The 26,828-nt window shown below is 55.1% G+C and overlaps 1 protein-coding gene across 1 annotated transcript in view; it reads right to left on the bottom strand.

Moving 5' to 3' along the window:
• Positions 1 to 457: 457 nt before the first annotated feature.
• The window catches only part of Delta (neurogenic locus protein delta), a 37,665-nt gene continuing 11,294 nt past the window's right edge, over positions 458 to 26,828 (bottom strand). The window contains exons 3-6 of the mRNA XM_076909479.1: positions 21,428 to 21,491; positions 14,185 to 14,436; positions 7,464 to 7,524; positions 458 to 2,817 (exon numbers count right to left, since the gene is read on the bottom strand). Coding sequence (XP_076765594.1) covers positions 726 to 2,817; positions 7,464 to 7,524; positions 14,185 to 14,436; positions 21,428 to 21,491 — 2,469 coding nt within the window. The 3' untranslated portion in view covers positions 458 to 725. The remainder of the gene's footprint in view (positions 2,818 to 7,463; positions 7,525 to 14,184; positions 14,437 to 21,427; positions 21,492 to 26,828) is intronic.

The raw sequence follows: 26,828 nt of genomic DNA, 5'->3' as shown, positions 1-26,828 counted from the left end.
GTCCTGTCGACCATTGATCGTTGCCAGTCAACTTGGATCCTTGGACAGCGATACAACACGACACCGGCAGCAGCCCTCTTCCATCGTCCTCCTCGTCCTCGCGGTCGTCGTGGTCGATGGTCGTAGAGTCGTAGAGTCGCGGCAGAGCCCGATGGAACGTTCTCACGCGCGACGTCCCGTGCAACGGGAGGGAGAGAAACAAAGGAACCGCGAAGAAAACGCACGCCCGTTCACCCGCTGGCCCATAACGGAGAAAGAACCAAGCGCGGCGCGCACCACACGCTGATAACCGGGCACGTACGTGTAACGCAGCACTCTCGACACACGCGTCGCTCGTACACGCGTGTACGCCACGAAAGAGATTCGCGTATGCGTGTTTTCTCTCTCTCTCTCTCTCTGTCGCGTCGCGTGTTAGTGGTTAGAGCACGCGGTGTACGTATACACGAATGAGGGGGGGCACGGACGAACCAGCGGTGTACATGCGCGCAAGAGGGAAACAAGAGTTCTCGTTGGCGCGTGTGAGTCGCACGCGGGGGCACGCACAGCATTCTTCGGTCACATGTGGAAAAAAAGGAAAAAAAAAGAAAAGAAAAGAAAATGAAAATGAAATCGTTCATTTTCGCGAGTCCATCGTTCAAGAGTCCGTCGATATCGGCTGGCTCCTTTCTCCTACGCTACACTTTATATAATAACAAATCGGGTACACGCGGCAGGGAAGAGGAGAACTACACTTCCGTCGCGAGTGTCGCCGCGAGCGACGCGTCGTGCCTGTAGTGATCGTCTATAACGTAAACCCCGCAGCCGGTCTCCGTGCCGCCGCCGCCGCCTCCGCCGCTACCCGGAGGACCGCTGCCGCCTTCCGTGATGTTCGTCGGCCTCTTGAGCAACGCAGCCTCCGCCGCGCAACAGCTGTCCGTTGCCGTCGCGTTGCCCGCGAACACGGACGACCTCTTGGCACTCTCGATCACGCCGACGCCGACGCCTATGCCGAGGCCAAGACCCAGGCAGTCCTTCTCCTTCTGGAATAGGTAGGACGCCCTGTGCGCGGCCGCCTCTGTGTTCAGCTGCTTGGTTGTCCGCGTTCGGCCGTCCTGCAGCACCGGTTCCGGTTTGTAACCCGAGCAAGAGCTGTCCAGCGTGACGTCCGTTTGAAACGACGAGTCGAGGTCGTCCTGTCTGGCGCTGGCGGCGTTGTTCACGCTCTTGTTCGCCGTCCATGTGTTCTTTATCATGTGCGCGTCCCCTGTGCCAAGGGTGCAGACGCTGCCGCCGCCACCGCCGCTGATCATGCCGCTTCCGGCGCCACCTAGCAACCCAACGTTACCGATACCAACGCCGGTGCTACCACCGGATCCAACGCCACCTCCGCCACCAACACCGCCCATTATTCCACCGCTTCGTTTGCTCATACTGCTGTGGACCGCGTTCCGTTCGTTCTGCAGCCTGGCTTCCTCGTCTGCCTTCGCCTGTTCCCTCTTCTGCCGTCTCTTCATGCACATCACCGCGACAGCCGCCACTAGGACGAACGCTGGCACAGCTGTGGACAGAGTCGCGATAACCACTACGTGCTCGGTGGTCAGGCCAGCGTCTCTAGGCTCCGCGGACGCGGAGGCGACGTGCCTCGACAAATTGCCGGACCAGTAACTGGCACCGGACGGCGGTACCGCGGGTACAGCGGCGGTGTTCGAAGGGGAGTTGGTCGCAGCTGAGGCGGTCGGCGAGATCGCGGTTCCTACCTTCTCCGAGCATGTGTCCCCGTGCCAGCCCTCGGAGCACTTGCAGAGGAACCCGTTCACTCTGTTCAGACACGTGCCGCCGTTCCTGCACGGCGCGCTGCGGCACTCGTCGACGTCGACGCTGCAGTCCTTGCCGGTGAACCCGGGCTTGCACGCGCATCTGTAATCGTTCGTCCCGGAGATGCAACGGCCGCCGTTCGCGCACGGTTTCGTCAGGCAATAGTCGACCTTGTCCTGGCACAATCTACCGACGTACCCGGGCACGCACTGGCAACGGAACTGATTGACTAGATCCACACAGGTCCCGCCGTTCAAGCAAGGATCGCCCTGGCAGTCGTCGATGTTCGTCTCGCAACGGTCCCCGGTGAAGCCGATCGGACAGGAGCACTGGAAGCTGTTCCCGAGGTCCTTGCAGGTGGCGCCGTTCGAGCACGGGTTCGGAGAGCACTGGTCGAGCTGGGACTCGCAGTCGTTGCCGGTGTAACCGGGCGGGCAACGGCACACGTAACCGTGCAAGGAGTCGTCCTCGCAGGTGGCTCCGTAATGGCAGGGCGAATCTCGACAGGATCTCGAGGTGATCTCGCAGTGTCTACCCCGCCAGCCAGGCGGACAGGTGCAACGATAATGCTGCTTGGCGGATAAGGATGTCGTCGAGGACGAGGAGGATGAGGACGAGGAGGACGAGGACGATGAGGAGGATACGGAGGACTCGCCGGAGGTTTTCGAGAGGGCGACCGTGGTGGTCTGGCTAGAATTCCCGTAGGACGACTCCATCGTGCAGGAACCACCGTTCAGGCAGGGGTTCGAATCGCAGTCCAAAAGCGGCTTCTCGCAGTTAGTGCCGTTGAAGCCAGGCGCGCACGAGCAGGTGTACAAACCCTGCCCGTTAAAGGTGTTAAAGCAGGTGCCGCCGTTCAAGCAGGGTTTGTGATTCGTGCAGTAGTTGAGGTCTTGGTTGCAGAACAGGCCGCCCCAGCCTTCGTCGCAGAGGCACTCCCAGGGCTTCTGGCAGTTACCGTGGAGGCAGCCCGGGTATCTCTTGCACTGGTCGCAGTACGCTCCCTGCCAGCCCTTGTGGCATCTGTAACCGAGGGCAACAGAGGATGTTACTCGTTAGCGGCGATCGTTTGCCGCTTTTCTTTCCGACGCGCCACTACACGGAGCCCTATGTATATATACATATATGCGTGCGCGGAGAACACGGGGAGAGAGAAAGTAACCGCGAGAACGGAAGCTTTCCTTTTGCCATCCACCAACGGCGAGGTGAAACTTTTTAGGATAACGCGCGATTCGTCTTGGCGTCGCGTACCATACAGCGTCGATTCGAGCGTGCGCGATCACAATTTCCCCTGGCAACCGGGATCAAGAAGAGTTCCCTCGATTCCGCGTCGAAGACGAATGTCAAGGACCTCGTTAAACGCGTATGAAAAATTCTGGAACGGGATAGAGGACGCGCAATAAAGACGAGGAGATGGGACGAGGAGGAATCCCCGTTTCCAGGTAACCGAGCCGAGTACCGGGTGACTCGGTAGTAACGGAACGGTGAACGCGCGAAGCCAGAGAGCTCTCCGCTGGCGGACTCTAATTACTTCGATCGTTAAATACTAATCGATCCTCGCGGGAAAGTAATTTCAGCGAATGCGATCAAAGTAGAACGTTACGCGGCGCGGAGTCATCGTCCACCGTCCCGTGACCGATAAAATTAATCGATCTTCTCACGGTATCGCGGCGTGTATCGCTGTGTTTCGCGAGTCGCGATCTCCGCGAGCGGAGACCGGCCACGTTTCCACGTAAATTCACCGACCAACAGAGATAACGATTCCGAAAGCGAAGGAAATACGAATGGCGCCGCGGGGGTGGGGGAAGGAATAGCGGATCTCGCGGAAAAAGAAAAGCTGTTCCACCGCGACAGAGGGTACGGCGAAGGTGGATAAAGGCCGCGAAGATGAAGACGAAGGCGAAGAAGAAGAAGAAGAAGAAGAAGAAGAAGAAGAAGAAGAAGAAGGCAGAAAGGAGCTGGATCCAACGACGAGGAGGATATGGTGGTCGGCCATTACGAGGGGGTTACACCAGCGCTAAGAGGGACAAAGAGGGCCGCAGAAAAGATAGAACAGCCGCGATTATCGGACGGAGACAGAGAGAGTTGTGCGAAGAAAGAGACGCGTGTCCTAATGTACGTACACACGTACGCGAGATATTATTTATGTACATCTGTATGCAATTACACAAGTGCACACATATGTACATAGAGGAAAGAAAAGACAGAGAAAGAAAGGTGGAACGAGGCAAAAGGCAGCAACAGGAGAGATAGAAAGGGAGAGAGGAGTTGAAAGGAATAGAGAGAGAGAGAGGTGGCTCGCGAGGAAGGGAGAAGGTAAAGGAGAGAAAACAGCTAGAGAAGGGGAGGAAGAGCCTTAGCCAAGAGAGACAGGAGAGGAGGTAGAATTCGAAGGAGAGTGGGGAGACGAGTCCGTCGAGTTGTGTTCCCACGGTTCGAGCCTCGGCACAGCCGTTCAGTATGCGGGTCAAGGAAAGGTTACGCTCCTCTGTGTGTGCGCGCGCCTTGCTCTGCCCACTAATACCCATCCACTTCTCTCTCTCTCTCTCTCTTTCTATATATGTATAATCTATATGTACATATATATAAATATATATATCTATATACGTGTACATATTATTATATATAGGCTCGTAGACAGAGAGAGAGAGAGAGAGAGAGAAAGAGAATCCCGTAGCCGCGCGTCGACGTCGCATGGCTATACCATTAAATCCCATGTACACACCGAGGAGCATAATCTAGAGAGAGCAGCTCACGACGTGCAAGAGAGGAAGAGGGAGAAGGAAAGACGAGCAGCAGCAGCAGCAGCAGCAGCAGACCGTCGAGAGTGTAAAAGACGGGACGAGGGCTCGAGTCGAACTGTGTCGCTTGCACACGGGTACATATGTACTCTCATAGATATACATAAATATCGTACATACGTGTCGCTTATTTGCCACGACAATGGCGCGTTTCAAAAAAAATCGCGCTTTCCACGTCGTTGCGTGGTGTTTTCTGGGAACGCGACGAGAACACTATACTCAACTTACGTTCGCGGTGCTAAATGACGCTGATATACCCGAGGATCGTCCGAATCCATGACGCACGCCGTTCGACCGATCGATCTGCTGCCGGTATATCCCCCGCATCATCGCGCAGCGTAACGTTGCTTAACTCGGTTCTCACAAAATTGATTCAGGACGCAGTCATACACCCGTTTCACGATTTCTGTGTTATGTCACTGCCGCGAAAGAAACGAGCGACGCGTACATACGCGTACGCGTACCGTCCATGTATATTCATGAGTCAGATTCCTAGCCAATGAAACGGTTGAATCACCCGTGTGATCCTCCGAGCGGTCTCCTCTCCGCGCGATCCAGCCGTGGCGTCGAGCGTCAGCCGTCGTCGTCCCGGGACGCGAAACGGATTTCTGATGGCCGCGAAAGGGAGCCTGGGGTGTCTTGGCTCGAACGGCGGCCCGCGCGGTTGGAACCGTGGTCGAAATCGGAGCGGCGAATCGCTCGAATCGAGGCTTAGAAAGTCGACGGGGCACCTCGCGGTGCTGGGGAGCCCTAAAACTCGAAGCGTTTAGGCGATCGTTCCGCCGCGCGGCTATCGTGGCTGCTCGGAAGAATCCAAGAACGAAGCGTCGCGAAGAAGAGGGTGCGTGGTTTCAGGATCGCGGGGATACCGGGTACTCGAGGCACGCGCGGTATGCAAGCACTGGTATTTAGACGTGGCAACGTTCACGAGTAATGATACGGTACTTAAAAATACCAGTAACCGGGGGAAAAGGTTAGAGAAGTTGCGATATCGTGGATCAAGCGAACGTGCTCGAGGGAAAGGGAGATCGTGAGGCGAACGAGTACGACGCGCGCCTCTTCATCGGTATTCGGGTACCATTACGCGTATCAGTTGCCACGGACTTTGAAATTTCAATGGGACACCGTGCGTAGCCGCGATTCGTCCGCGCAACGGGGCCATCGAGAGACGACGACGACGATGGCCTCGGTACCGTACACGTACGAGTCGGGTTCTAACGCTTCCGCCACTCTCGCGGAGCCGCTAAACCCGCTAAACTCGCGTGCTAACTCTATTTCGGTATTGCGATCAGAATGGTACACACAGTTGGCGGACGCGGTGATGCTGTCGCGATCCTATTACTCGTTTCGCAACTGGTTCCGAACCGCTACGTCGTGGCGGAACCGATGGAAAAGTCCGTGTGTACATTCCTCGCGAATAATTCGAGGCGACTTGTTTATCCGCGCGTCTACCAGCGTTGCTCATAAATTCCTGACCGTCTGGGACATTTTAAAAGGAGCGGCAGAGCGCGGGATCTGGACCAGTGTGCCCCGGGATCGCGGTGCTATTTTCGTGACCGTGAGCACTTTTTCCACGGGTCTGGCGAAATTATCGCGCGTACACGTAACGCGAAGGAAAAGGCGAGCGCGACGAGGATGGCCACGGGGGAGGAGAGACCTCGTCGAGGGACCGACGGTCGCGGCTAACGGGACAATTAACCCTGGTCTCGTCCAGTAATTAGATGATCGAGTTAACTCTAAACTCTCGGGTTAACGTCGCCAGCCGAGATTCGAGTCCCATGCGAAGACGGATTGGAATTATCACGGAATCTCTCCTTTCTCCATCCCCTCGCTGCTTCGACCGACGCGAGGGAATTAGCCACGGTTTGCTCGTCGCCTGTTCGAATCGAAAACTCTATCGATCCCTCCCCCCACATTGCCTCCGCGAATGGAACGCGTTCGAAGAAGCTTAAGTTTCGCGAGCAAAAAGCGTTCTCCTCGGGGCGAAAAAATCCGCGCGCAACCAAGAGGAACAACAAAGGGATCCTATAGCGGCAGGAGCGTATTTATAGAGCAGGATTCCCGGTAAATACAGAAATTCCCGAAACGACCTACGGCCCCGTAGTCGCGGTCGTTTTTCGAACGGTCGAAATCGAATTAGAAGGGTTCAACGGCACGGCTAGGCGCGTCTTTGGGCGCGGAAAAACTCGAGAAACCTCCGCCTCGCTTCCAGTTTCGACGGAAGCGAACCGGCCGCGGCGAATTCCTGCCCCGTACTCTTCGACCTCTGACGATCGCGGCGTAAAACGCGTTCCTAACGATGAAATCACCGGCGAAACAGGAACTGGAGGAATCGCACAACACCCGGAAACGTGTTACGTCGATATTCTAATCGCGATCCGTTCGCATACGGTACACCTCGCGATGGACTACCAGTTGTACCCGATTTTTCGATCGATCCCGTGAGACACGGACGACAGGACGAAGAGCGCGACGGCTCGAACGGTTCGAGTCCCGACGACATCGTCCGGGAAAAGGCGAATTCGAAGCGTACCAAAAGTTTCTCACGGTGAACCAATTAACGTCTGCTCGATCATCGATCGCGTTGGACTCATTAACGATCGACTTTCGCGGGGTGGCTCGTTTATCGGGGCGTCGTTATTGATGCGGCTCGAGTATGATACACACCGTGTACAGGTATCGAGCCAGGAATGTAATATCAGTAAAGAAGAAGAAGAAGAAGAAGGAGAAGAAGACGGAGGAGGAGGTGGAGGAGAAGAAGAAGAGGAAGGAGAGTAGCCGAGTGTGGGCACACGTATACACGGGCTCGTATCACGAATGAAAAAGTAGAGGGAGATAGAGAATGTTTGATTGTATGCGTATACTCACATGCATTCGTCGGGTCGATCGCAGTGTCCGTGCTGCTCGTCGCATCCGGGCAGGCAGCGGGCTGAAACGAGTAAGAAAAAATCCAAAAGGTTAAGGCAACTCTCCGCAAGAGGTCGATCGCGTCCCTCACGACTGCACGAGCGGTACCCATACGATGTGCATCCCGATGCATTCCACCGGTATAGGTAGTCGGGTACCACGGAGAACTCGATAATTCACCGTCCTTCTCTCTCTCTCTCTCTCTCTCTTCCTTTCTCTCTCTCTATATATATATCGATCCCTTGTTGTCGTCGTTAATCGAATCGTTAAATTGCTGCGAACGCGAGCAGAAAATCGATCGAACGCTTTTGGGAAAGTACAGAGGACGCGTTCGTTGGCGAACGAAACGAGCGACAATTTTACGAGCGCCAGTGAATTATCCCCGAGTTGTCATTAAGGCAACAAGCCTGTGGACACACCCCCCCGCCGGAGGTTAAACCGAGCGTGGATCGGCAGACGCGTCCCGATCGAGCGCGACCAGGTGGCGGCCAATTTGTAGACGCGCGACGACGCTCGAGATAGAGAAAGTTCACACCTCGAATTCTCTATGGACGGAATCGTCTAATTAAAATTTATGTCATATGTACCACGAATCGTTCCCGTTTTCCGGGAATCCTGGATGGGAAAGGAGTCTGACCGCACGATTCCTTGCATAGCTGCACGTAGTAGCCGACGATACGTCGTCGTCGGGCGCTCGGTCGAACGAGCGGGCGCGCGCTCGCGCGCCAACCACGGTCATGTCCCACAAGGATGATAAAATTGTGTCACGTGTGAAGATTCTTATCTAATCGCCGCGAGTGCGCCTTAGACACCCTGCTAATTGCTCGATTCCACTCCCCTTTCTGGAATACCATCCGCGGACCTTCCTACGCGGCTCTGTTCGATAATCAGCTGACGCGTCGGTTAAAGAAAGTCGTACGAATCGCGATTACGATCGTAAATCAGAATAAATCACAGGGTGTAAACCAGAATCCTGGTTGGAGCGTCGATTCGAATTAGGAACCGGCAGAGCGGAATGGTTTCCCGTTTCTCACGGGAACGGCGAATCGGTTGAATCGGAGGCAGCGGGTGGGGACGATCGCCGACGTAACAGCAGACGCCGACAAGGGTAATGAAATTGTGTCACGTGTCGAGCAGCTTGTCCAGTCCGCAAATATATCCAAAGTCTTTCAGTTGGCTGCCAGCCACCGTTTCAGTTACGTACAAGTCCCCCTCGCCCCCTCGTATATAGACCGCGGAACGTGTCCGGCGTTACCACGCCGCGACCGCGGCTCCGATCTCCTCGACGCGTCTCCGCTGTCCGCGAGCCCTCCGCGGCTTTTCTTTTCCGGCTACGCGTGCACGCACACGTGCCACTGGCGGTGGTACCAGCGACTCCTCTCGTCCTCGATCTCGCGGATGGGCTCCGTTTCGCAATCATCCCTCGAGCGGTGCTCGCTGGTACCGAATTTCGCGGAGTATCGAGGTCGAGCGTGTATTTTCGAGTCGCTCGAGTTCTCGCGGGAAGCACTCGACTCGAGGTGGCTCGATCGAAGGGAACGATTCGATCGACGCGCTATTCGGCATTCCCAAGGGCAACTCCCAGGGACCGCGACGAACGCAAGGAAAATACGACTTCCGATACTACTCTTATCTGGAAGATATCGATGTTTGAGTTACTCGGTCGTGGCGAAGGGGGGTACACGGTTATAGTCGAGATAAAAAGCCGCGCAACCCTGTGCGCGCCCTTAACGCGGTTGCAACGGAAGTGCTGCTTCTCTCCGATAGGTACATTTACCCAGGAAATGTAAATAGACGAGTTTATCTAGAGTGTGTGCGAGGCAGAGTGGTAGCAAATTGGTACGCGTAACCGTTCGTCGACCGTTCGAACCGGGTAGAGAAGACGCGTGACGACGACTTTCGATCCCATCGGACGAGAATCCTTTCTTCAATTGGAGGGGTTCTGCGCGCGTTAACAGGACAGAGACTTTTGTTCGACGTGGAAGCTACGCGATGGAAAATACACCGAGGTGAAAAGAAACGTGAGAAACAGGTCGAACAAAAGCGAGATCGGGCAAAGGACGCGGCGTGGACCAGCGTCTTCCTGAATGAAGGGGTTGAAGGTTGTCGAGTCCGCTCGCGGGCAGAGTGGAAGGTGAAACCCTTGGGCGAGGAGGGACAGGGGACGGGCCGATGGGCCGTCGTGACCTTGGCATCGAGCGCAACGGCCCACGAACGCGGTTCCCTCGATGGAGCTCTCTCGGCCGGTCTCGAAGCGCTAAGGAGCGCATGGTATTTATAGAGTGGAGAACCGTGAGGGACGAGTTTCGAGTTCGGCTGCTCGATCCCGCGGGACGGTCTCGAAACGAACGAGCGAATCGCGCGGATTCCATTGGGCCCTCGGGAAAAAGAAGGATCGCCGCGAGGGAGAAGAAAAAGAAGAGAGGAACGGAGAGAGGGGTGGGCAGAGTTCGGTGGAAACCGATGTTCCTGAATTAAACCGAAAGGGATTACGTCTGACGGTGTTGTGCGGCGTTTAGAGCCGCGTGTGGTAATCTTCACGGGGCGTATAATCAGCTGTTCCGCGAGGGGAACGTTCGCGCGGAAAACTCGGGATTTCCAGCGAAACGGAAGAGAGGGAGGAGGAGCATCGCGTCGAGAGGGTGCGGGACGAGAATAGAGTCCATAAATTTCGATTTAAACGCCCCAGTTTCGCGGGCAGGTAGCGGAGGAGACCGGTAGACGCTCGACAATAGACTCCTATTGCCTCAGCTGATCGAACAGCCGGGAGGATCGAGGAAACCGCAACCTGCAGCACGCAACGGACCCTTCTCGCGGAAACTTTTACAACGACCATATATATTCCACACCTTCTCCGTTACGTACACCACCGACGGCACCTATACACGGTCCAAGTGCGCACCTCGAAGGCACCCACCGGGGTGTACGATCCCTTTAAATGTCCACGAGGTTTCCGGACGTGCTCGCCACCCCAATGTGTTTCACGGCTCGTGTGGCCAACGTACGTATCGATTTTTCAAACCGTACCGTTCGCCACTGTTAACCGACGTGTCGTTATCGTCGTTTCGTGACCGACCTTACGACCCGACGACAACCAGCTTTCCGATCGAAAACCGTCCCCCCTAAATCTCTACCCTCTCTCTGGTTGTGCCCTGACGTCTGCCCCTGACGCTCGTGTCGCTAAACCTAAGAAAAGGCACAGAGAGAGAGAGAAAGGCCATTGCTCTGCGCGGCGCACCGACTCGTTACGCGAAGGAGAAGAGGTGGGCTGAAGTGAAAAATCGAGGCAAAGAGATTCGAGGCACAGGTAGCAGCCCGCGTGGTAGTGGTAACGCGAAAAAGGGACAAGAAGCGGCACGCGAGAGACGAGGAGAAGATGGAAAAATGCAAGAGCGACGGGGACCGCGGGAACGGAGGAAGAGGGGGATTGAAATGGAAGTGGACTGCGAACGTGAGGCCGTCGGTGCAGCTGTTGGTTAAAGCACCGACCTCTCTGTGCAGCTGTCAGGGGCCCACTCGGCCTCTTTCGGCTCGACTCGCCTGGTCGCGTTGCAGCTGCCACTGCAACAACCCCTGTAATACGTCCTGGCACCCCCGAAAACGCGCCTGCCCCGCCAGCCACCCTACCTTCCTTCCCCATGGCCTCGTTTAACCCCTTCGCAGGATCATCAGGCACAAAGTGTCGTTTTTCTCCACTTCTTTCTTTTCTCTTTCTCCTCTGTAAACCGGGTGGACGGAAAATCCGGTTCCACTGTTTTTGCCCCGCGCGTCTACGCGCGTCTTCCCCTCTTCGCGAGGGTTATCGAGGAGGGTTTCTCGCTGCTCGCGAGCGCGCGTTTTCGAAATGAATACGAAGTCGAGTTCGAGCGTCGACGGGTGGTGGGATCGTTTCGATCGGCTGGATCGAGGATGGCGGTTTCGTAAAGGGTCGAAAGACGGTCGTCGCGGTTCTCTACTTGCTTCCATTTGTCCACGGGTGGCGGACGGTTTTTTACGGAAACCGGTACACCGGGTCAGCTGAGCAAACGCTCTGAGTACACAGTCGCCAAGACTCGATACACGCGTGTACTCTTCTGGCCATTTCTAGAAACCTCTCTACGGATGGCTATCGTTTCTCCTTCTGTCTCCCCCGTCATCTTCGCTGAATTACGGAAAGCGAGCCAGGCGATCGAAACACCTATCCAAGAGGAACGACAGAGTACAAAGGGATACCAAAATTCTTTGATAGATCGCGGACGTTCAGACAGTCATCGGTCTGGAAACAATCGACACGTAAATCCGTGGTGTAACAGTGATCGGAGGAATTGAAAATCGACGGGAAAGCAGCCGAGACAATCGCAGAAATCCGCCCAAGAGCGGCGCGCCTATTACGCGCGGCGACTAATCGTGTTCAATCTCCATTCCTGTGGACCTGGGCCCAGCCGCGTGGCCAGAAGGTTCGCGAGTAGAAATCGCAACAATGGCCCATTCTCATCGCGTCGAGGCGGCGCAGGAGGAACAGGAAGGCGGCGAAAATCCTGGAAACGGTGGCGTGGGCGTGAGCCAGCCCGTTCGAGCTCGAGCGCGCGCGCGCGCGCACGTGAGAAAAGATCGTTCGGCCGCGATCGCGCGCCTCTCGCCGCGAGGCCCCGTGTGGTCGTCGACGAGCGCCGTTTTTCTCGCCGTCCCCGCGACAGACACGCCGCAGACTCTCTGCTGCCTCCCCTGGCGATATACCCACGGCACGAACCGACCGTTCCGCGAATTACCGCGGAATGTCACGAAATGAAGAGTAAGTAGTCTATTAGTAATCAATGCGCGGAGAGAAACTTTGTCGAGCGCCGGTTGCTCGACACCCACGAGTGCAACGACCGATCGACGACGACCGCGGGAGCCGCGAGACCCTGTGTCGACTTCCGGGCATAGTTCCACCTGGAGGCGATTTTCCGTGCTCGCTTTTTTTTTCGCGCGCGAGTTCAAACATTTCGGGACTGTCCTTCGCGAAGCTAAGCGCAGCTTCGAGCTAATATCCTGCAGGATCTCGAGCAGCACAGTCTCAACCGGAGCAAGGTTCGCAAAAACGTTGGGGGCTGTTAATAGTAGCGAAATTCAGAAACGCCGCGAAATTGAGAATGTTGGCCGCGGACGGGGAATGCGATGACTTGGCGCGCTGGCAAAGGAAGCAAAACGAGATCTCGATCTTGGATGCCATCGTCGGGGGAGAGAAAAGGCGCGCGCGCGCGCTCGCGCGCAACTTCGAAACCTTGCTGGGCCCGTTCGAATCCATCCGCGTCAACCGGAGGGTACGCGAAATCGGGCTGGACGAACAAAGGTTAGAGAAACGGAGGCGAAGGGGCATTCGGGTATCGAGGAGAAGGTCCTTGCACCAGCTGCGCCGCGTAACCTGTTCGTCACGTAAACTCGGGTGCGCGGGCAACAACAGCAGCGGCATCAGCGACGCGGGCGACAGCAACGAGTCTCTCTGTCCCGTTCGAAGTCCCATCGACGCGCCACCCACACCTGCAGAAAACCTCGCACAAGAACAGAGAGAGGCCCCTTCACACGCGTGCACACGTGTGCGGAACACGAGGAGAAGACTGAAAGAACCACACACGACGGAGCGGAGCGTGCACACAGGCCTCGAGCTGTTAGAGGCACGGACACGGCGAGGGGCACACGTACACGTACAGATTAATCCTGAGAACTCAGGTACGCGAGAGGAACGAGCGACAAGGAGGATGCTGGATGGCTGAGAGGAACGAACGAGCGTGGCAGGGACAGAGAGAGAGAGAGCGGACACGTACACGCTCACCTAGAAGACGGTTTTATACAGAGAAGGGTAGACGTATACCTTAACCGTGGAGAGTGAAAAGGAGAGAGGCATACCGGAGAGAGGCGCAGCAGACGGGACCAGAGCAGAAAGAGAGGCTCTCTTTCTTTCTAGAACACACCGTTGGAGTAGGTACGCGAGCGAGCGCGCGCGCCAAGCGTGGGAAGCTGCTGCACGCTCGGACCCGACACTGCACCGACACTGCACCGGGCCTCTCCTTCGTGGACTCGTCGAGTTTGTCGAGTTTCGTGCCACGGAACGAGAATAGAGAGAACGCTGTACACACTGTGTGTTGTATAGCGGCCAGCGCGCCGCGGACTAACGTCCTGCGGAGTGAACGTTATATAAGCGACGAGAGTCGCGAGCTCGATCGGCTCGAATCGACCAGTTTACTCGAGAAAGAAAACTGTCCACTCGAACAGATGTTGTCGATGATTTTTTCTTTTTTCAACGAACTTGTATCGATCTGGAATCCGACTAATCGACCCCTAAACGAATCCCTCCGCGTGACCCTCCTCGTACGAGCGCGCGAAAAAAGGAAAATCGCAAGTTCGACAGCGGCTACGGTTACAAGCGAACAGTATGAATTACGCGGCGGTCAGAAAACGCGAGACTTAGCTCGACGGGGCAAGGGTTGAACAGAGAAAGAGAGAAACAAGTACACGCGCGCATACGCGAAGGGAAGAATGGAGAGAGAGAGAGAGAGAGAACGTCGAAGAGATCGTCTCTGTAATTTCATACATGGAATTCCTACAAAAGGAGGGATGTCACGCGCGGTGCAGTCGCGATGGATAGCGTGGGAGTCCACGCACATTACGGTGCACGATAATAAGGCGTCGTCGAGACGAGGAAAGAAAAGGAGGAGAGACTCACGGATATTGCAGTAGTCACCCTTCCATCCAGAGAGGCAGACGCGCTCCCCGGTCGGGCTGCAGCTGTAGTGGCCAAAGTTGTCGTCCCTCGGCCTGCACAGGTTCTCGCAACCCTTCCCGTAGTAGTGCGCCACGCACGTCACCCTGTACTCGTACACCATCTTTGCGTGGGCGCTTCTGTACTCGTCCACTGTCCAATCCGGCCCAACGTCCAGCCACTTTTGCGTGGTCAGCCTGGTTATCAGTACTTTCTCTGGAAAATCGTATCGAATTACGCCTCGATTAGAATCTGTGCGATAAACAATTATTACAAAAATCGTATCATCATTTGGAATGGGGATAGAAAAGGAAGGATCGAACCGATCGACTCGTTCTCCGTTTCCACGGTGGATATCAATTCCAATTTACCACCCATCGACGCTGACACGTTCCACGCAACGTGTATCGAGCATCCCCAACGATGTTCGAAGCGCGTCAGTTCCATCTTGGAATTCCAGAACCACGTTCACCCCGATCGAAACGCGAACGCAACCGTCCACGTGAACAGGGGAGAGAGAAAGAGAGAGAGAGGGTGCGGCGCGCGGCGGCACGAAACGCGAAAAGTAATTAAGCATGTCCATCAGTAGGGCATACAGGCTGGTTAGGCGGCCGTGGTGGTGCTGCGCCCAATGATGCGATCGAAGTGCATCGGCCTCCGGCCGTGCGAGAAGGAGAGCCGGTAGGGAAGAGCGAGGGAGAGAGAGAGAGAAAGAGAGAGGGCAGACCGGACGTTCGTCCGCTATTGCTACTCCGCCGGCGGCACGCATCCGGCACAAAGAGAGTAAGCGTACACCACGTTCTGGCTCTCTGGGAAAGAGGCGTTCTTCTTTTCTTCTTCCTCCTATTCCACCACCGTCGTTACACGGGGCTAATTCCCCTCTCCTTCGTTGTGGTCCTTCGTACACCGCGGAAATTTGTACCTTCCAACGAAGGATGTATCGATGTATCGATGCTTTTCGCAGTCACTCTATATACCGTGTATATTTCATATATATCTCCGTCTCCGTCTTAACATCGACGTCTACCAGTTTTGGCGAACAGAGGAAGAGGAGCGCGCGATGGATCCACAGGCTTCCTGCTAAACGTATTATCGTAATGGGCCCGGCAGATTAGGAAGATCGTTCCGTCTCTTTCCCTCGCACGCTCCTCTCGATCAGGTGCCCTACCGAAAAAGCTGCGTCTCACGATGCACAAGGTCCAGGCTGGCAGCCTGTCGGACCAGTTCACCGCGTGTCTCGTGCGTGTGAGAGAGGCCCCTGGCACCGCCGTACGAATCCCTCCGCGAGGAGCTAGCTGTGTATCCTCGTTCGCCCTGTGCCGTATGGTTACGTAGTGGTCGGTAGCGTAAGGAAGAGTTAAGTGGTCAGCCCCCGTGTTCCTACTCTCCTTTCCATTTTATTTAGTCCCGTTCGCCCCGTTTCGGCTCCCCGAGGCTGGCCTTCCCCTCTAATGAACGGTTTCCACCAGGTCCTGGGCACCAACCGATCCGCAGTCGCCGGTCTATTTTTGAAACCAGACCAAATTTCGAGGGGCCCCGGACTTTTTTTGTTTATCACGAGACGTACAGACTGCTACCCTGCGCCGCGCGGCCGGAAACCACGCGGACCAGAGCCAGAGACATCGACGAGAACGCCTCCACTTTGCATCGCGTTCGAGCAGAGAGCCGGTCGTTTCCCATGGGCTGCTGGTGTGCAAAGGAGTCGACGATTCGACGGCTCGATCGAAGGATACCTGGTCCGACGCACGCCATATCGCATTCGTTACGCCATCGATCACGTAGACCAATAACAGACCGAGGAGGGAATCGGGAACGGACGAGGGCATCGCGCGAGGAATGAATCGGGAGTGCGCGGATTCGAGGGACAAGAGGAGGAGGTGGAGAAGGATCGATGGTAAAGGGGAAAAAAAACGTGAAGACGGGTAGAAACAAAAGGACGAAACGCAGAATTCGCCGATGGCGTGTCCGGCGATACTTAAACAGGATACCCGGGGCCCTCTCTTCCCAGAAGGGAAGTAACGTTTCGCTGTCGGCGGAACGGGAGTCGAGAGGGAGAGGCAGTTTACCAAGGCCCTATCTTCCTTCCCAGGTGATGCTGTTACGAGTTCTGGAAACGGCGATGTTCGCACGCCACCGCCGCAGACGGACGCGTGCACATACGAGACGATCGTCCTTCCCATTATTTCGGCTCTCGACTCGCAGGACTCGATCGATTTCCCTCCGTTTTTTCCTTCCCTCGTTTCACGCTCGTCCGTGTTTACGCGCCAGGTGAAAATCGAGTAACCGAGGAACTGATTTCCCGGGCTTCGTTAACGAGAAACGCCCTATTGTTCCCTGGGCCGTGGTGCACGCGGATCTCGCTCATGCATTAAACATCGTTCCATCAAAACGGAATTATTCATGCTCGCGTATGCGTACCAATACCGCCGCGGATCGTTTATGCTCGCAACTAACGCCCCGCCACGAATCAACGAAACGCACCGGGAATTATGGATCCGAGATGAGGCCGCTTAATCACCGTCTATCACCGTCGATACTCTCGATCGTGGACGCGTGGGAACGCGATCGAGAGACGTCGTGGATGCGCGTCGGAACGTTCGCGAAAAAGAAACGCGAGGATGCGAGGTTTTCGAAGAGGGGAAGAGGTAGAGGGGAGGTATAAATCAAAGGCTCGAAGGAGTCGAAGACGCGTTGGTTTCCCTCGTGAGCAGAGGCAACGCGCGTAGTTCCACTCGCGGTACGTTACCAGTCGTCGTCCCTCCAGTGGAACGGCTGCGTGCACGCCGCTGCGTGTGCACCTGTAAAACGCCCGGTGAACTCGAGGCCAGGCCGATTCAAGGTATTCATTAACGACGCGGCGGCAGCGCCGCGAGTAGCCCCAGACATTTTCTATTGTTCATTCAGAAACGAGCGGCCGTTGAAGTATAGCCCCGAGCTGGCAGGTAGCCAGATGCATTACTCGCGCACCGTGGCTCCTTCGTCGCGGAAAAAACTCTCCCGACCGGGGGTATTCGTCGTGTGTCTCGCGCGGTTAACCCCTTCGACGAGGACGCCGTTCCACTGAGCTGTGCGCGCTGCCGGAAACCGATTACGCGTTTTCTATCTGACGTCGCGCGTCGAGGGGATTTCCTCTCGCGGATGAAACGACAAAAACGATGCACGGGTATCGATTTGAGACGCTTAACGATCTTGAGGATCGAGTTGTGGGATCGTAAGACGAGAAGCTTTGGTCAGACTCGCGATTGACGCCTCGTATCGACGTATCCCTGTTGCGGTTTCGCGTGTTAGAGGTTTCCGTGTCGCGGCCACAGGGACAGAGCTTCGAAGCGCGATGCTTAATTGATACTCCGATTAGACTTTTGAAAGTTGCGAAGCAAATAGAACCGCCGAGGATAATTGGTAATTGTCGCGGATACGTTGCCTGGGTGTAATCGAGTTTACGTTCGACCTCCACGGGGCAACCCCCTCGTCGAACCACACCCTCGAGCTTCTCGTTTATTAAATTATCGGCACGCCACGCTCAATGAAATTTATGAATGAACCAGCTATGCTCTATCGTGTTCCCACGGCGAATACCGCAAAGCCTCGAAAGCAGCCTCGGAGCGTGCAGAATCGATGCGACTGTCGATATCCTGGGCGTCGACTCGAGGAATTACAGGGTTCCAGGAACCGAGTGGGGCTCTACCCGCGTTATCACGGCGAGGAAGAGGCCGCGCGACAGCGGACCAATTACTCCCTGGCTCGCTCATTATCGTCCGCGCTCGAGAGAGGCAGGTGCGCAGTGCGCGTCCTTAAGGAAGTTTGCGCGCTGCAGCACCCTGCACACGCCGCGGTTGACAATCAGCGATGACGTAAGCCATCTCCTCTGGCGAGGCTCGCGATGCACAGCCGGATTCCCGTTCAACGCCGGTGTATACTTTGCGCTACCGCAGAAGCCGCCTCCTGGCCGTCGTAAATCCGACCGCGTCTCCTCTGGTCTCGTCTCGTTTAACGAACCGCGTTACCGCAAACGAGGTCTGCGCGTCCTCCGCTGACGCCTACCGGTGGACGACGACGAACGAAAGGAAAAGCGGAGGCGGCTCGCGTTATCGAGTCGCGTCGCCTCGTGCCTCGTGGAAGTTTCACGAGATTAAGAGTGAGAGAGAGAGAGCATCCTGAAGAGCTTACAAACTTCGTTGCGTATCCTTTATAGGCTGGAGGGGGTTTTGGAATTGAACTGGGAGGACCAGCTCGTTAGAAGTTTCAACGTTCCCTCGAAGACCTTCGTTCACGATCCTGAACCCTACAATGTTTCCTTACAATGCACAGAGAGGTTAAAGAACGCGCCCCACCCGACTTAACATATTTCCCCAGGCAACGCTGATGAAACGGAACCAGAAATAATTCCAGCGATAATTCGTGGCGCAGGTGCGGTCCTCGAGCCAAGCGCGGTGTATCTTCGGCTTACAGGCCAGCAGCGGAACATCGCGTACCAAAAGAGAGAGAGATAGTGAGAGAGGGAGAGAGTGAAAGAGGGAAGAGTGGTTGGTAGCAAATACACACGCGTGTACAGAGAGGAGGGGAGCAAAAGAGACGGAGTGCACGGTGTGGGCCTGAGAAAGGAAGCAGCATCCGAGCACCGCGAACCAGCAATAAAGGGCTCGTTTCACCGGTGCGTTGGGGGCATTATATTGTACGCCGTACGACGACGCGCGTACGCGCGTGCACACAGAAAATCTGCGATGCGAGAGCCCCCCACAAGGGTGTTTCGAGTAGGAGAGCGGCGCGATAAAGGGCTGAAAAGTATGGGTGAAAACGCACGAAACGCTCGCGTACCATATCAAATGGGTAAAAGAAGAGATTTTCCTTTCTTGGTCCTCGCCATCGACGCATACGCCTGTTGCGAACAGGTACATCTGTTAGGATAACGGCAGGAATCCACGAACGAGGTTGGAACAAAGGAAGAACCTCAGCTCGATTCCCTTCGCAATTAGCCGCGTCGATTTTTCTGAAGTCGCGTCGACGGTGGCCGTGGAGAGCCGGAAGTGGTTGCGTTCGATAGTTTCGGATGCGTTCCCTCGAAGAAAGACTGTCGCACGATCTACCGTGGACTTGGCGGGCGGCAAACGGTGAGAAATGCGAAGAATGGATGAAGAAACGAGCGATGGTGGAATGTACCACGGTGGAAAAGAAGGAAAAGAGCCGTGAATACTGTTACGAGGAACAGTCAGATTTCTGTACGATTGGGCAGGTAGCGCAGATCCGTCAGTCTTCCTGCTTCACTCTCGAGACCGAGTAAGAAGAGCGAGACCGCTTTAATTTCTTTCCCCGAGGTCCTACGTGTGTCTGTGCCTGGCAATTAGAATGAACCGGAGACCGGAAGCTATACGTAGCCGCACGGCGCTCTCATGCGTGTCGCTCTCGTCGTGTGTACGATCGCGCACGGCCACATTCGCCTCTCACCTCTGCGGCTCGTCCATTCTCGAGCCAGTGGATGCGTACGTGGAACAGGCCAGGATACCGTAACGCAATTGTCGTCATTTCGGCTGTAATGCCCGACGCTCGCGACCATTTGCATTCCCGTTCGTACGATCGATCCGGACACGCGGCTTTCCCTGAACGCGAAACCGATACGCGTTTCCACGTTCGCACGATTGTTTCCCTTCTCGAAGCCAGAAGAGGCTTTAACGAGAGAATGTCCGTGTCGAGAGAGAGAGAGAGAGAGAGAGACGTAGCGTTCGAGACTGTTCGAGCAACCACCGTCGTCGCCGGAAATTGACGGAAATTGGGGTATCACCGGATCGAGGAATTGTTTCGGTGATTGGCGCGAAGCGTGGATCGTGCTCGTTAGGACCACTTGTTCTGCTCGATAGTTATACTACGCAGAGATTTATACAACTATCGAGACGCTAGGTTGTGTCTCAAGGAAATCTGAACGATGCCAGAGTGAATATTTCTCGAAATTGATGCGTTGCACTATGGAGAAGAGGGTGTAGCTGCTACACGATTGCGAAGGTATCGAAGGCTGACTGGGGTGTACGCAGAGTAGGATACATCCATATCCTCGTCCGCAGAGGGTTTCGGGTTACCGTGGTGCGTTGCTGGAAGCTAGGTGCTACGGTTACACAGGAAGGAAACACTAGCGCCTCCGGCCGCGTCTCTGTCCCTCGTTCTAGCTGTTCTCTCCACGCGTGTGTGACACAAACGGACCGCGCGGTCGACTACTTTGTGCACGTGGACGGGCGTCGCGGTGTAACGAGCAACGAGAGACGCGACTCTGGAAACAGGTCGTGAAACGGATCAAAAAACACCACTGATGGAAAAAATCACGGCTAGAAAATTGCCGAAGAAAGGTTTCCGATGCTTTCGTCGACGTAGATTCTTGGTAACGCGAAGAGGAAGTCGTTGTTTTAATACTCGGTCCAGATATGGGGCTCTCGATCAGTCGTCGCCCGCGAACACGGAACCAACGAACGCGACACCTAAACCAGATAGCCGTTTTCCCGCTCCCAGATCGGTATCGCGCGCGCTGCTTCCGATCTGTCAAGTCCAGCGAACCCTTTACCCGCTCTATCCGGCGCGTACGATCCAGAAAAGCGTGGTGAAAAAAGCGGAGAGCGAGATCGAGAACGCCGCCGCCGCGGAAACGAGCGGCAAAGGAAGGAAGAAGCGACCTGGTTGGTCCCTGCGGAGGTTTAGTCTACGGAGACCGCGCACGAGGAAGAGAAAAAGAAGAAGCAGGAGGTTACGTGTCTCTGGTGAGTGTCGTGGCGCAGAGACCGGAAGTGGGTTCTCGACTGGTTCGGACCCGATGCGTGGCATCGTGGGCCGCACAGACCCAGCTGGACTGCACATGCCCAACCATCTAAAACCTTCCCCGTATTTAGAGCCATACCCAGGAGGAGAGAGTGACTAATTTTAAAATATCATCCTCCTTCGTTCTTCCATCTTTTCGCCCTCTCTCCTCCGTACGCGTCCGATCCATCCATCCGCCCGTCGATCCATCCATCGTCCCCTCCTCCTCCTTTCGTTTTCTTCTCTCCTTTATTTTTTATTCGGAGCGCGTGCGAGGAACGCACTCGTGCCGACGTCGATACACCGCAGCCCTATAATGCTGCGGAGGCCGGAGATACGCGGAGTAGAGTCTTTGGGAAGGCTTAATAGGAGGAGGGCAGAGAGCGTCGTTTCGAGAGATACCAGACAGAGATGGGGAGAGGAGGTTACTTACCGGCTGAGTGGTGTGTCGTGTTGTCTGCGTCGTGATAAGCCTCCACTATCAGCGAGAATGTGCCCTGGGAACAGAGAGAGAAGAAGGTTGGTGAACTTCGATCGGATTTCTAGCTTAATCCTATATTTACTAATCTTAAGCACCGCTCTACTCTCTGTACATCGTCTCGCGTCGTTTATTTATATACGCCTTAATCCGTTGCATTCGATATTTTGTATCGACTGGCTCGCGATTATCAACAATCTGCTCTCGACAGCTTGGATATACTCTCTGTATCGTGGAACGTCGAGAGGTATATACAAAATCGCAGAGGGGTTGAATTACACGTGGCGAAGGGTTGAACGCTGGACACGTGAGCATCGATCGAAGTGAAATCGCATGAAATTGGGCTCGAAAAATCGCGAACTCGAAGGCAGCGACTCGTGGCCGAGGCGAAACAGGAACGGACACGGAAGGGCCAGCAGTCCAGAGGCGAGCCGTGTCCCGGTTCCGGCGCGAAAAAGATCGCGCGCGTGCGCGGCAGCTGCGCGTGCCATCGACTCCTCGTAATTAACAATAAATTAAACGTTCCAGAGGCGAACTGCCGGTCGCGTCACGTGCGCACCTGCCACGCATTAGAAGGGTGCGTGTGTCCCGGCGAAGCGTGCCTAAAAAGCCAGCAGAACCGGAGAGGAGTCGAGGTCACGCGTGTGCGTGTTGCGGGCAGATAGAGAGCGCGACAGACCGTGTTACACGCGTCTGTACACGCGGGACAGGGACCACGGTTAGTAGTTAGTTGCTTAACCCTCTCCTTTGCGAACGAGTTCAACCCCTACGCACCACCTCCCCCCCTTTTTTTCGAATTACCCCGGGGAAAGAAGCTTCGAGAGGGTGCTCGAGCCGCGTCGAGCGAGGGGCGAGGGTTAACTTTTATAACGACCATCGGATATAAATCGTGCAAGCGTTTTTCTCCCCTCCCTTCGTTTTCGTTCGTACCGATGGGGCACGTGCTTGCTCTACGCTCCGTTCGATCAACGACGGGGGATGGTTAATTGGACGCGGAAAATAAATAATCGATCGACATTTCGCGAGGGACGTCGTCGTCGTCCCGGGTAAACGTATCGTGCCTCTTTGTTTGCATTATCCGTTACGGATACGCGAACGAGTACACGCGTACGCATATGCATCCGCGAGGCGTGTGTGCGGCAGGTACGTAGCCGCAACACGCGACCGCTTATTGTGTAACAGAAATTACGCTTGTCTCTGCTGACACGCAACCGGCGATCTATTAATTCCTGCGGCACGCTGGGTTCGTTACGTTGATTCGAATTAACGGGCAGGTTCTTGTAATTGATTAGTCGACCGATGGGAAACTCCGATACGATCATATCGCTCCCGGAGGTTCCCTTGGATCGTTTAACGATTTCTCGTCACGGGATACGCGCGATCTTATCCGCGGTGAGAACTCGCGAGAGGGGAAAACGCGATCGTCCTCGAGTCGCGAGATGATCCGCGTTCAGGGACCACCGTGGTCCGCGCGACTAACGCGCGAGTTTACACACGCAGGGGTAGGTACTCGAGCGATATTTTCACCCTGCGAACAGCGTATCCACCAGGCGAGGGCCCAATTATCAGCCGGCTGAAATGCAATCGTTCACCGTCAGGGGACAGAAACGAAAAAGGAAATCAACGTGGCCGAGATCGAACAGATTCGCGCACGTACGTGGAAATCCAGGCGCGAAAGGCAGAGGCGTGGGCGTCGAGTCGCCCGCACGGCCATAAATCCAGCAACGATACTCTGCCTGTGGACGAGGAGCGCGCGGCCCACGCCGCCGCGACACACGCACTCGCCGCGGTCTCGCACGCATCGTGCACGCCGCTGGACGAGTGGCGCATTATTGTGTAATAACTACGTGCCGTACACGCGGTGCCCCGGTACGTGTGCGTCCACTGATAATGCGACGTTTAATTATTAACGTCACACGCGCGCGAATAATATAACATGTGCGCATAGGGTAGCTATATATATTTAAATATAACATAGAGACGTACGCGCACGTATCGACGAGCGAATACACGTCCTGCTCGTGTAGCCCGCCGTGTGTACCTGACACGGAGAGACCAGTGGACGCGAGAAAGAGACGGGCGAGGAGCGGCTGGTATTACACACGACCTCGTTAGTCGTTGCCGCACCGTGAATAATAAATGTTTATATCCGGCCTCGCTGTCATCATCGTTCGCCGTTCCTGTTCGCGTAAACGAGCCGACGACGCGGACGTGCCGCGAGACCACTGGGAACAATTTCATTATTCAGGGATCCTCGAGAGGAGCCGCCGCCGCGCGCGACTCGACGTGAGACGTCCTCTCGCGTGAGAAATCCGTTTTGCGCGCGTATCATCCACCACCTCTCTCCATACGCCTCGTCCTCCCTCATCGCGAGCGACTGTTCCTTTCTGGTTCGCCCATTTTTCCCAGAGGGTTAAACGGCTGCGATTTAACCTGATTTCCCGGCGATTCGCGAGCGCACGTGACGAGCACGGACACCCTGTTGATCGCAATCGGGAACGCGATACTCCCCCCCGGGTCGAGGGGATTTAATTGCCAACGGATCGTGTCTCGCTGCGAGGTAGGTGGAAATTGGACAATTGAATACAGAATAACCGTGATCAGGGGCGGTGTTTCGATTGCTGTCTCTGTTTGCAGAGCGTTCGATCGATCGATGGTACGGGGCGATGACGCAACGATCGAAAAGTTCGTTTGAAAAGTCGTTGACGGGGGTTTTGAAAAAAAGGGTAGAATGCCCGCGATTTCTCCGTGGATCCAGCGCGGGGGCAATTTGTCACCGCGAAAAGAACGAAAAGATAGCAAGAGAGGGCCCGGACCGCTGGTATGTCACATGGGTGTACCACGTTAGAAAGTTCCAAGTGAGAATTCCGCGGTATACCTTGGGGTCCCTGGGAAGGGAACCGTTCGTCCGTGGAAACGGAGATAGAACGATAAAAGAAACGGCCGTTGGATAGCCGGTGGATAAAAGGGAAGAGCGAGGGGTGGGGGAGGAGGAGGGAATGGGAAAAAGTGGCCGGAGGACGAGGCGGAAGGTGCTAAGGCCCTGAAAGGGGGATAAGGAAAGCTCGAAGAAGAGGCTACACGCGGCAGACCGCCCTTTTCTCTCGCGGCAAGGACGAAAGCGAGATGCGCACGGAGGCCGGAAAGGAGACGCGGGGCAAGGGTGTGGAGGAGAGGACGAGGGAGGCCGCGACCGGCGGCCGTGGAGGGAAATAAATTGTCGAGGAGACAAATGCCACCATGATCGGCCGCTAATTTATTACTTTCGGAATTAAGCCGACAAAAAGCTAAAAAAGCCACCGCGTAGGCATCCTTAGAAACAATGTGTTGGGTGTGTTCGGTGGGCCGGTTAAGCAGTTCTGCCACGGTGAAACGAGAGGAGAGCGACGCGTAAAGACGAGCCGAGGTGGGACGAGGATACAAGACATACCGGAGGAGAGTTGAATGAAGAAAGAAAAAGGAGGAACGGTGAGAAAGGGAGACACGGGAATCGAATACATATTCGTGTTATATATGAATATATATATGCACGCTTTGAGCGCAAAGGAGAAGCGAGAAGAAGGAGAAGAAGAGGGGAGGGAAAAGATGGATGGAAAAAACGCAGCGTAAGGTAACGTTAGGAGTGAGAAAAGGAAAAGGGAGGAAAAGAGGTACTCCATAAGACAGACACACATGTGTGTTTTATATTTATATATATATATATATGTACATACGTATGCGTACGCGTGTAAAGTGTGTATACACGTACGTACATAGCGTATGCACACAGAGACAGGAGGAACCTGAATGATGAAAAGGAAGAGAAACAGGCTGCGCTCGTTCCGCGTTCGACGGACAGAGAAACGAGGATAGAATGGACGAGGCGATCGAGACGGAGCGAGTGCGCGAGGAAACCGGGCGAGGTGCGAGGCAGAAAGAGCGAGGGCTCGCTCACTCGCGGCAGTCGGTTCCCACGGCTGCGCAGCATACCTCCACCTTCTCTCGCCTCTCTCTCTCCGCTCCACGGCGGCTCTCCGGTTCGCTCATCGCTCTTTCTCGGCCTCGTGCTCCTCTTTCGTCCCGTTCTTTCTTGCCCGGCGACGATACTCCGTCGCGCAAAACTCTTTTCTTCTTCTGTTCCGCAACCTAAAACCTATCTTTCTCCGTTTTAATTCGAGCTCGAAAAACCTTCTTTCCCCGTTTCACTCTGTCGAGGTGGAGAACGAGAGAGAGAGGGAGGGTCTGTATCTAGCTGGATTTTTTTTTTATCTCTTATATGTACGTATATATATAGAAAGAGGGGGAGAGAGAGAGAGAGAGAGAGATCTAGTCCACCTGTTTTCTTTCTCTATTTCTTCATTCGACCGATGGAGCACAGCCTCGTCTAGCCGTTCCTCTCGTTCGGTCATTCGTCCTTTCGTACCGCGCGCAGTTTCGCCACGTACTCGAGAGACGCAGGCGCCCCATATGCACTACTCTACGTGCATTACGATATGCACGTATTAATCATCGCGGAACACGGTCGCGGTGAACGATAAAGAAGGAACAGGTAGCATATAGGACGTAGATGCCCTCGCATATAGATGCGACCGGTGTGATATTCGGTACGATATCGGAGGCTTAAGCTGCTGCTGGCTTGACTGTTGCCACTGCGTGATTCATCGTGGAAAAAGGAGCCGGAAGTCGCCGCGCGTCCTGGGAAAACGCGCGGCTCTTATACGCGGCGAGATCCTTAGAACCGGTTGTATCAACTTGGCGCATTTTTTTGTCTTCTTTTATGTAATCGCCGAGTGACTTTGTATTTAATCATGGAAGAAAGTGAACGGGGTCTTTTTTTAACCGCGCCGGTTCTTCGGGTAATACGCTCTACCATCCTTAAACTAAAATGCAACAGGTTCTTATTTCACGGGATACTCCGCGAACGGTTCGCGCTTCCTCTCGCGAGCGTCGTGTTAATTTAAAACGGAGCGAAGCGACGCGAGGAGCGTCACCAGGTTACCGATTTAGATGAAACAGGAGGGACGGGTAATTGACGGAGCATCGATTAAGTAAGAGAGTTATAAAAAGGAACGTGTGAAAGGAAAAAAAAAAAAAAGGTACATCGAACGAGCCATCGCGGAAAGCCGGTCGTCCTAGCGGTTCTATTTTTAACCATTCACGCTTTAATGTCTCGGGCGCGTAGACGAGGCTCTCTCGTGGTCTCTCGCGCTCGAGAAGCGTGGCATTTCCGCATGGAGAAATTTTCGTGGCCTCCATTCTTCGTCGAAAGGAGGAAGAGGAAACCGAGGATAACGAGCGACGACACCCGGTCGAGACTCTGCCTACGGGGCTGCCTCTACAACCGAGCGACCTATGAAAAATACGTTGACACACCCAC

Source organism: Xylocopa sonorina, chromosome 1, assembly GCF_050948175.1.
Source record: "Xylocopa sonorina isolate GNS202 chromosome 1, iyXylSono1_principal, whole genome shotgun sequence".
Classification (NCBI taxonomy): Eukaryota; Metazoa; Arthropoda; class Insecta; order Hymenoptera; family Apidae; genus Xylocopa; species Xylocopa sonorina.
This window is presented reverse-complemented; position numbering and strand designations above follow the sequence as displayed.